General features: G+C 39.6%; 1 protein-coding gene across 1 annotated transcript in view; it reads right to left on the bottom strand.

Moving 5' to 3' along the window:
• Window positions 1-12,099, bottom strand: part of CMIP (c-Maf inducing protein) — a 131,997-nt gene that overhangs the window by 70,596 nt on the left and 49,302 nt on the right. The window contains exon 2 of the mRNA XM_075188982.1: window positions 2,994-3,119. Within this exon, the coding sequence (XP_075045083.1) occupies window positions 2,994-3,119 (126 nt within the window). The remainder of the gene's footprint in view (window positions 1-2,993; window positions 3,120-12,099) is intronic.

Here is a 12,099-nt window from a genome sequence, read left to right as displayed (position 1 = left end):
AGCATAAAAATGGGCTTTTGTCCAAGAACAATTTGAAAGCAGTGAGGAGAATCTCAGTGTAACCGAGTACACAACCATAATACAGCAATTTTGTTACACATTCGTGATGCTTGTATGTTTTTAAGGATCTTGATACTCTTAAAAGATGCTTATCACACAGCGGAGGCCTCCACATTTGAAACAATTGTCATGAGAATGCAGACCATTAATTCACTAGGATCTAGCACAATTAATAAAGGGATAATGGTGAACTGTTTTAATCCTAAATACATTATAAGTCACCAAGCAGCTACTTCACCATATAAAGTCAGGAGTCTGCAGATTTATTGCTTTTATATCGGTCACCCGCTGCTGACTCTCCTGGAAGGTCCGAGAGACTCCTGGGAAAAGTCTGCAATTCTCCAAAGCAGCGGAAGTGGGCGGGGACAAGGGCATAATGATGCAATTTGCATCATCAAGGCCCGCCCACCACTGCGTGATGATTCAAAACTAGTCATTTCTCAATGCATAGTCTTTAACGCCCTGCTCACCAATAATGGGATTCACATCATGGCGCATAGGAGGGTGGAGACTGAGCCATGAGGATGCAAATTGCTTCACTACGATTTGCTTAGCATGAATTTGACGACCTTTCCCCTGCTTCTATTGGAGGGCAGATCTACAAAGTTGGCAAGTATGATTAGGGAGTGAGGTATTCCTTTTAGAGCACCCTAATGAACACAGATGTGATGAAAACAAAAACTCAGTGTATATACAGGCGAGCGTGTAGCCCAAACCTCCTTGCCATGCTGATGCAGGTACACGCAGAAAACTAACCTACTGATACTCAAAATTAATTTCATGAGATGCATCGCCTATGTATGTGTTTGATATGCTTTGGCATATGTAAGTTTTCCATCTATGACATACTTGCCAACATTTCATATTTTTGATCCGGGAGCTGCAAGTAGGAGGTGGGCGTGTAGGGGGCGGGGCCCCGAAAAGCGCGTCATTTTAGCCCCGCACCCGTGACGTAATGACGCAAATCGCGTCATTTTACAGTGAATCGCGGCGTTTGAACCATATTCTGCCCACTTCACTAGGCATCAGGAAGATTGCCACACTCTCTCGGGAGTCCGAGAGACTCACGCGAAATGCGGGAGTCTCCCGGACGTTACGGGAGAGTTGGCAAGTATGATCTATGATGCAGTGAAATGGAAACAGAAGCGTTTTCAAAAAAGCACACAAGGCATGTAAAAATGCAAATGTGTATGGTGCTATTGGAGTGAATGATTATTATTTCACATCTCTTTACATGCGCTAAACTTGCGTTAAAAATACATGCGAAGCGGCAAAATTTAATGCCAGTGGGGGCACGGCCCAAATTGTCATGGATTAAAGATTGCAAGGACAAGTCTTCAAGTTCTGAGATCATCCCTGGAAAAAGAGAACCAAAACTAAATGTGGAAGCGCCTGGAATGAGTTGTTGCAGCATTAACCAGCTGGAAACCTCCATGTAACGCTTGTGACGTCTAACAGTGACCGCATGTGCTAACGCCGTGTCTCAGAACACAGGATGCATGTTTATACAACAGCTTAATCACTTGTTTGCGTTTGTTTGTTATTTGGGGGGGGCGTTGTAAAGATGTCAGATTATAGACAAACAGCAACTTACTTCATGACACAAAGATAAACACACATAAACAGCGCTACAAGTAGACACCTGACATCAAGCACAGTCAGGCCGCTGCGTCGGCTCCTGTATCCTCATTGTGCTCGACAAGGGTTTCTCCCCTGTTTGTTTTTCCATCTGGTTACCCACTGATTATTAAGAACAGAGGGGGGAGGGGGGGGGGTCGGGGGTGAAAAGGCACCACGTGCATGTGCAAAACATTTACACAAGGAAAATGAGCGCAGCAATAATACCTTCTGGGCCGAAATTGTCATTTAACTCTTCGCTGGACACAACACACGCACCGTGGCTTACCATCTGGACAGTAGTTTTCTAGCCTGGGAGATGCAGTTCCAGTGGTTTTAAAAGGGCAGAAATGTTACAGATTACTGCAGCTGGTAGCTGCACTGGTATATGCCAGCCACCAGTGGCGGCTGATAATACTGCCTGTACACTAACCACACACACTTTCCCCTCCAATAGCTACAACTGTTAAGCTGGGTAAATACTACAGGCTTTTCAAAGAATTTCGGTTTGTGTTTCTATCTGTCCGTAGTGGGAGAATATCACTATCTGAATGTATTGGACTCAAATGAGAAAGATCAGCTTCAAAGACGCCATTGACAGATAAGCATAACGTTTTTATATAAAATGTACGCTGTTTTGTTTCTTATCCTGATTAATGGTGTTTAAAATACTGCACCATGAGCGCTGTTTCCTTTATTTTATTTGTGCCTAGAGTTTCCCACAGAGGGTTGTGGAACATTGGAAAGAAGAAGCTGCTAAATTGGACATTTCCTGCAGCATATCTTGTTGTTCATTGGTTTTCACTTTGGTAGTGTGAGCACTGATATAGGGATTCATATAACTTATTATCTTAACCTTCTGTTTCATGTCATTGCCTGTCATTTGTATGTATAACGGAACGCTCAATATACAGCGCTACAGAACATGTCAGCGCTTTGAAAGTAGAAGATATTAAGAAAGCCGTAACAAGGAGCTTGTGTTTACTGGTAAAATTATTTTAATTACTATGATAACTAGCTCACACTATTTGTAGTGAACATTTACACACACACATATATACATATATATATATATATATATATATATATATATATATATATATATATATATATATATATATATATATATGTATGTCATAATCTGCCTTATATTTTACAGAGGTCCTAGGTGGTAAAAATGATCTTAAATATTGTCACATAATACATGTTTACATTACCGATGATTCATTTATATTATCATAACATAGGTACAGTAATCACCAGAGACAACAAGACAACATGCAGCCCAGAGGAAAGGCAGTATGTGTTTACCATACCTGCAGTAGGACGGTACCCCCGGGAAATGATAGCTGTAAACAGTATTTTGGGGCATTCTCCCAGGAGAGCAGCTGAACATCCTCGATGGCGCTGTATGGCATGCTATTTTCCATGTAACCTGTGGGCTGGAAACAAAAACAGAAAAATACACGTTAATTTTTTTACTGTGACATCATGTTCCCTCCGATTTACTCTAACCCAAGGACAGCATGCCCACTAAATGTGTCCCCGTCGCTTCACTTAGTGAAGGCGGCCATTTTGTGACTGATCCCACATCCCTCAGAATGCAGACAAATCAATTCGCTAGGAATCTGTGATGTAACCAGTTCCTAGTGAGCTGATTGGCTGCCATGTCCAGGAATATTGGCTCAGCACAAAAAAATGTCTGTGTCCACTGTATTAGCATAAGACAAACAGAGTTTGCACCTAATTTGAACAGATTGTTTAACCTTTTCAAAATGGCGTTATCAAAGTAAAACTGCCTGTACTTTTAGCATGGAACCCACGGTGTTATATATGCTATTCATCACTGTTTTTACAGCCAGAAAATAAGATACAGTTATGGTGGACAGGGTATACATTACTTAGTATGTAAAATAATAATAATAATAATAATAATAATAATAATAAAATAGTTGCAATTGAATTTTGGGCTAGTTGTGTTACATTCGTTGTGGGAGTATATTCAGCAGTATTCAAAAAAAATTCAACATTTGCTGATGCTTTCAGGGAAATAGGAACAGGAAACGGAACCGAAATAGTATTGCAATTATGCAGTATAAAGATGGTATTGCAGATATATATACAGACTTATAAACACACACATCTGTGTGTGTGTGTGGTTACTGAAGAAAGAATATACAAAGCAGGATGCTAATTCGGTAATTAAAAAATATCCGGCCTGGTACAAGAACTGTGACCAATGGCAGCTGCTGGCCTTGGTTCTTAAAGCCGGATTTTCGACTCTTTTAAGAACCCTCCAGGCACGCAGGTCGCCATGGAAACTACACTCCATAATGTGACTCACAGAGTGGCTTCACTTCAAGCTTGTGTGCACTTGAGCTATGCAAGAGCCTTGGAAGAGGCAGCTGCACGGTGTGTGTGTGTAAACTGTATCACAGTACACAGCAGCTAGACCCAAGACTTGTCTGTACTGTACTTCAGTTACAAGGCCGTAACTTAATATGTGCTTACGCAAAGGCTGCTTCTCCGCCACAATCCGGAGCTTGGCGCAGACTCAGGCTTTGGAGCTCGCAGGAGTCAAGCAGAGGACATATAGCTGTTTATGATGATTTACTAAGCAGATGTTTGTGTGAAAGGGTTTCTGTGTAATACATTTTCCCTTGGTACTGTTGCTTGGTGACACCAAAACAACTTTAGAGTCAGGAGCGAGCCCCCCCCCCCGTCCTAGTATTTCAAACCTCACACAACTCCGGGCCTTCTGTACACTCCTTCAAACAAATGCAAACATATATTACATGGCTGGCTTGTCGTCGAAATTAAACATGCGTGGCTTGGACAAGATTCTTAAGCCAAGTCCGTCGTTACAAACAACACAAACTGTAAAATGGAACTCCAGAAATATCCAAAATCTTATTGCAGCCAACGAAACCCACTTATCGAAGCAATTTAATCGACAATATGGTGGAATTTGTGCTAACGCCTTAGTTTGTTTTTTAACTACATTTTTATACTTCCTTCTGTAGATCAGAATCAGAAGATGTTTGCACAGAGAAAACGTCAGTGGCATTTAGTCAACATACAGCTATTCATGCAGGAAGTACAATAAGCTTGAATGGCTTAGTTTAGGAGTTCAGTATTTTTATTGGATTGTATACATATCTGTCACAGACTTTCCATTTTCAATACAAGACTTCTGAAACCGGCGTCCGTTATGATCTATCGGAACAACATGCATTTGAAGGGCCTCTAACATATGAGCAATACTTCAAAATGTGCAGCAATTACTCGTGATACATAGAAGCAAAGCTTAATCTAGGCCCTAGATTCTAGGGCTTGATGCAAATAGCGTCGAGTCAAAGTGTCGAGAGTCAAGGTAGACACAAGACATCACAGCTGAGCTACACACCTTGGCAGTAAAACACGGTTTGGATAATAAGAGAGAGTACTAGCTCTGTATTTATGCAAATAAATAATTTTAGGTACATGCAGTACAGGCATGAGATCTGTTATGATAAGTGCTTAAATTTCGGGATAATGGATTTTTTCATAATTTAGATCACTATGCCTAAAATCGACTAAAATATTCTTCGCCTAATTGTTTAGCGCAGCACCTCTTACAACTCATTCCTTTAGGATAGTGTAAACAATTTGGTTCAGCGATTCTGGTGCTGAGTACACAGCCGAAAGTGGATGGGATGCCACGGATCAATAATTTGCCTCAGACATTTTTCTATTGGTCCGCGGGGTCACACCCTCTGTGGCAACATATTCAGTTGGCTAATATTATTACCCAACCGAACACTTGGGGGTATATTTACTAAACTGCGGGTTTGCAAAAGTGGAGATGTTGCCTGTAGCAACCAATCAAATTCTAGCTTTCATTTACTTAACGCATTCTACAAAATGACAGCTAGAATCTGATTGGTTACTATAGGCAACATCTCCACTTTTGCAAACCCGCAGTTTAGTAAATATACCCCATGGTGATCATGTCTGAGTGTCGCGGACCAGCAGAATTAATCTGAAAGCCACCGGACAGCAGTATCGATTTCATAGTTACCTACACTCCCAGAATGTCCAAGAGACTAATGAATTATGGGAAGTCTTCTTGAACTCCCAAGAGAGAATGCAATGCTCCCAAAGAGTGCTTACTTTCCGCAAGGTGGGCGGGGACATGACACAAATCACGTGATCAAGCCCCCACTTCGTGAACCACAGGGAGTTACGGTTAGAGTACTCATCCGTTTAGGACCGGCAGAAAATCTGGTAGAACCATGGCCTCGAACTGCCAGTGTGTGCCAAGTCTGAACGCCAAGCAGCTAGATAAAATCTGATCACCCGTAATAGAACACGTGACTGTATCTGCCCATGTATGTGCATGGATTTATCATAATAGGAAGGAACATGGTAAACAGACCTATCACAATCACTTTGTGCAAGCAAAGAAAAGATAAAGGGGCCATCAACTATCATTTTAGATTTGGTTCTGGTGCAAATTGGCTATTTTCCCCATTGCTAGTTGGGATATAGGAGGATCTGAGCTATAGTGCTATTTTTAAGGAAACTGCAGAGATTATGTGTAGCTGTAATACACAGGTACACCGAAAAGCAAATTTCATTAATCTGAGAGGACAACAATCACTTCCGCAGTGAAAATAATTCTCGCTGTTCATCTTGTCACACCAAAAACAAATTATGTGGAATGAATCATCGTTGACTGAACAGGGCCGAGGAGTCATGACTGTGCAACGCTGTATCCTTCTTATAAAGGCATACACCCACATAAACCAATATAATTTGTCCGCATCATCACCGTGTGGGCATGATAGAATTCTTTATGTGTGGCACAGGAAATTTAAACTGACAGGTGTACCGAGGCTGCTAATTTGCAATACACAATAAATATTTATTTCTGGGAAAAGGCAGCTGGGACTGTAAAAAAAATAAATAAATTACCTCATGGAAAGATTTGTTTGATCTGCGTTGTGCTTGGAAATTGTGTGTGGGTTGTATACAGGCCACAAATGTCGTCATAGTACATGCTGATAGTGAGGTAATGAGCAATCTTTACAAGGTGGATGAAATGCAGGAGGCAGCCATTTTGTGAACTTGTCATGTGCCTCATTAAGGATGTATATTAGTAACATGTTCTTTGAACTGTATTTATTGATACTGCTGCTATAAACTGCCATTAGCAACTAGAGAATTATATTATTTATTGCTTCAAATCACTTTCTATGAATCTGATTGACTAATTCCTGAAGTATCAGCATCACCATTTATTTAGCGCCACTGATTCCGCAGCGCTGTACAGAGAACTTATTCACATCAGTCCCTGCCCCATAGGAGCTTACAATCTAAATTCCCTAACAGAGAGAGAGAGCCTAGGGTCAATTTTGATAGCAGCCAATTAACCTACCAGTATGGTTCTTGGAGTGTGGGAGGAAACAGGAGCACCCGGAGGAAACCCACGCGTCGGGAATTGAACTCATGACCCCAGTGCTGTGAGGCAGAAGTGCTAACCACTATGCCACCGTGCTGCCATCATATGGAAACTCACCAACTGCATATGATTTCTACTTAACACGCTTCAATATGATTCCTTGGCCCAGTGTTGCATCCTTTGCTAATTTGCCTCAACTATCCACCAAATCCAGTCCCTATGAAACTTGAGCCATGGCTCCATGCAGATACTCAAACAAATTAAACAAAAATGGTCACAGTCCAGAGTGGAATCCCGAGGTGCCTGACTGACATTTATAATCCAGTATGGAAATGATCGAGTCACTAGAATCCTATTCCTTAAGCAAATGAAATAACGACCTTCCGCTAGCTCCTGTGTGGCGATTCTATAGCAGCATTTGCAAAGTCAAAATAAACCACAGCATTTTCTTAGTACTTTGCAATGGACAGAATTATGCCCCCATGTACGTCCTTGTTGTCCACAGCATTTCCTGGTGTGGTCTGTAAAATTTGATTTCTCATTGAGTTCTTATATGTACTGAAATGGCAAAGTATATTAAAAGCTTATTCCGCTTCAATAAACTTTGTAAACAAATACAAGCATTTTTCCGGTTACAAGCTGCGCAACTTTTGAGACGCCTTCAACTTGGTTGTTAGGGGGAAAGAAGCTCTTACTCAGTGACGATCATAAGCTGAAGGAGCTGGTTTCTGCTAACATATCCAAAGTAAGTGCAACTGAAAAAGTGAAACAGAAAGGTCAGAGGGGTCTATAACAAAAATGTTTGTTAAGTGGACTTATTAGGTAACCGTGAACCTCTTAAGTTGGGTACACTATCTTACCAATGACTGAAAGTCCCAATGAGCATGCCGATCCATGTATAGGCATCTACACGATTTACTGTCAGATCTGAGACCTGCATCTCTCATAACTATCCTATAAAAAGATTGTGACTCCCTACACACTCTCCAGGTAACAATGGGCACACAAACACAGACAGAGACATCCAGAAAGAGTGAATGGCATATCATCATCATCAGTTATTTATATAGCGCCACTAATTCCGCAGCGCTGTACAGAGAACTCACTCACATCAGTCCCTGCCCCAATGGAGCTTACAGTCTAGATTCCCTAACATACACACACACACACACACACACACACAAACAAACACTGAGACTAGGGTCAATTTAATAGCAGCCAATTAACCTACCAGTATGTTTCTGGAGTGTGGGAGAAAACCAGAGCACCCGGAGGAAACCCACGTAAACACAGGGAGAACATACAAACTCCACACAGATAAGGCCATGGTCGGGAATCAAACTCATGACCCCAGTGCTGAGAGGCAGAAGTGCTAATCACTAGGCCACTGTGCTCGCCAATCATTGATTTGTGTATAGTTTATATTCGGTTCACTCCCTGCAGAAGTGTACAGAGTTTTATTGGTATAATGAGTCTGCCATAATAAAGAAAATCGTAGCAAACCATAAACAGGAAAAAAAGGAGAAGCAAAAATTGCAGTTGTTGGACCAAGGACTGGTTGCTTAGGAGAGAGTCCACTGCTACAGGAGATACAGGAGAATAAACGCAGGACACATATTTAAGTAGACCTATATCTGCAGAGCAGAGTCTGGATGCTGCCCTGAGATTTTTGGCCACTGGAAGAACAGTACCAATTGTATATGCCCAATTTTGCATCAGAATAGTCTAGATAAAAACAGAGAAACCAGACTGTCTCCAGTCACAAGATGGACAGAGATAAAAAATATTGAAGGAGGAGTGGAAGAGGAAGTGATGCCATCAGATGACGGGGAAAAAGAGCAAAACCAAAACCAAAAATCAGAGGGAGATGGAAATGATGGTCAGAATTTTGGACCAACAGAACTAAGGTAAAAAAAAAAAAATTACAGAAAGGAAATAATAATCCAAGAATTGATTAATATGTTAATAGACAAACTAGGAAAAAGAATACACGTTCCAGATACAGAAGCGATGGTCTGGTCTTAAAAACAAGGAACAAGGGGAGTTAAAGAAAATCGGAACAAATATTAAAAAAAACTGAGTATTCAAACTCCAGAAAAACTTGCTAATGATGTGATTAACAATGCCAATAACACACAGTGTCACGTCTTTATAAAAAGAAAAATGTGTGATCAACTATCTACATCAGAGAAAAGAAACAGCGCAGGAGCCGTAGCCAATGTGGAAATAAAAGAGGAAGAAAGAAAATAACAATCATCACAAGTAAAATGTCATGTTGTGTCCATTGAGTGTTAAAAGTAAACGTTGCGTCCCGTTAATAGTGAGTGAAACTTAACTAAAAGTTCAGTTCTTTTCTTCACACAGATATCACGGTCATTTCACCCGAAAGTTCGGAAGGAGAAAATGAGGAGTCAAACATTAAAAGATCACAGGCTACCAGTGTAGCCAAAAAAGACGTCAAAGCGATCTTATATCACCTTTGTTGATTTCTGGACATATATATATATATATATATATATATATATATATATATATATATATATATAGTCAAAAAAAATATTGTGAAAATGATGTATTTGTTGAGACATACTTATAGGGCCACAGTAGAGAATACATTTTGTACCCTGTGTACAGCATGTGTATTTAAAATGGTCATGTATGTATGCCTTTTGTTGAATGATTATTGACAAATAACTATATCTGGCTGCTGTTATATTTCTTTATTGTGAACAGTTCATTTATGATTCTCTTGCTATGTATCAATCATTGCATTCTATATTGTGAAGAAGTTTCAAAGACAATTACAAATATTTTCTCTGTTGGAAAATAAAAGTATTTCGAAAGAAAATTCTGGTTTATTTGGTGGCATTCCTTGATAAGCCTGAAATTAAGGCCTGATGTGGTACAGAGGCAGGGTTTAAACAGGTATACTGAACCTATGGAGTTGTCCATGGTCATAATAGGTAATTGATTGTAGTTTCAGAGTGGAAAATTATAATGTGTTTGTGGATATATAAGCTTGCAGCACAGACAAAATAATAATACAAAATTTAAGAAATTCACTCATAGCACTTTAATTAGACTTTATTAAGAATAATTGTTTGCACATGTGTTTACAGGTATAGATGAGATATAGAGCTTGTAAATAACGTTTACTATTGATTCACTTTAAAAAAAACAACAGGCACGGTATTGCCACGTTTACAAAACATAGCAAGTAGGAGACAACAGTAAAGATTTAAATGATTTATGTGCTGTTGGGGGAACTATTGGCAGAAGTGTTGGACAGACGGTCCTGAGGGCGTACACACTTCCCAATTTGCCCGACATCGTTCCATTTTTGATCGGGTTTGTAGGAAATTTCGAAAACCAATCCAATGTGCTTTGGTCCGATAAAATAGGATCGTGGGAGTGTACACACTCTTGTAATATCGGACCAAACAGTTGTTAATTGTATAGGTGTGTACCCAGCTTTAGACAAACAGCTGTTTATGAGTAACAAATCTATCTCAGGCACTGCCAAACATCACCATAGCGCAAGGGCTCTTGCACATGGGCGTTACAATCAGGCATCCAAGTGTTCATAAGGCTGGTTAAACACCTTGCGAATATTCAAAAATGTTATATATACAAATGGACCTGTAAACACACTTTCTGACAAGCGTTCACTTTATTTTGTAAGTTCAACGTTGCCTCTACCGTACACGGAGTGGCAAAACGGTTAAAAACTCGTAACAGACGTAACTCCACACAAAAAAAGTCTACAGAACAAATAATTCCATCTTAGACAGACTAAATACATCAATTTGTTTAAGGTGGAAGGATTGTGTCTATTTTCTTTTACATCTAATTTAATACTCTTGTGGTTTTAAGTGTTTCTTTTACACCATTTTATATTTGCTTTTCCAAGTTTGTGTGACAGCCACGACGCGTTTGAGGCAAGCCGGCCAGGACATAATTATGTGCAGAGGTGGACTTGAACTTATTACCTAAATAATATTTACTGTAAAAAAGTAATAATTATAGCTAACAAATATTATTATGAAGATATGAAGAACTGACACATCCCAGTTGTTTTTCACATCATTATCTATCAAGGCTTGTTCACGTTCCCAACTTCCTTGCTTGCTGTCATCCATTATTTATAGAGTTTTGTACAATAAGCTTATAAAGCAAATATATACTTATCACAAAACAGGAACATAATTTGAGATAAAAGGAGAGAGCGCTCCGGTTACTAAGACATACAATTTAAAGACTAACCACAAAACAAACCATACCTGCCTCCTATTCCCTGACATTAAAGATGGTGCAGCAAGTGGGATACCAGGTAAAATAGAAGGTTAAAGGACGGGGCAAGGACTCTCCACTGCGATAATTTTTTTTTAACAGGTTAGGTTGTACCTGTAATTTGAAAAGTAAAAAAAAGAACAACATAAAAGTAATATGGTTCTAGAACCTCACCAAATGCAAACATTTTCATTTTTTCAATGTTGAATATTTGCCTAGGTTATTTTTCCATCCTTTGCTTATTTGATTTAACTTATCAACATATTTAATGCCTGCAAAAACCGACAGATGGACAGCAGCCCAAACAAATTAAACACAAACCGTCCCAGGCCCAACACAAGGTGCTTCATTTACATTTATTATATGAAAATTATTATTTTTCTAAAGGCTATCCTATAGGCAAATTAAAAATATATATGCCCTCCAAGACTTGAGCTACCTCCTGTGTGGCATTCAACACAATCATTTGCAAAGTATAAACCATATTCAAAAGTTCAACATGATTGTAAATTTTGGCTGTGTTTATCCAGAAAGAGGATAAACAAAACTCGTAGCAAAACAGCTACCAATATAGGATCACAGGATTATTTTCCTATGATACTACATTGGCAGATGCTTCTATAAGAGTCCTGTTTAGCCTTTTTCTGGATGAACACGGCCAAAATTTACACAATACATGGCAATCTGAT

This window comes from Mixophyes fleayi, chromosome 10, assembly GCF_038048845.1.
Source record: "Mixophyes fleayi isolate aMixFle1 chromosome 10, aMixFle1.hap1, whole genome shotgun sequence".
NCBI lineage: Eukaryota > Metazoa > Chordata > Amphibia > Anura > Limnodynastidae > Mixophyes > Mixophyes fleayi.
The sequence above is the reverse complement of the archived record's forward strand: the minus strand, read 5'-3'. Positions and strand labels throughout refer to the sequence as shown.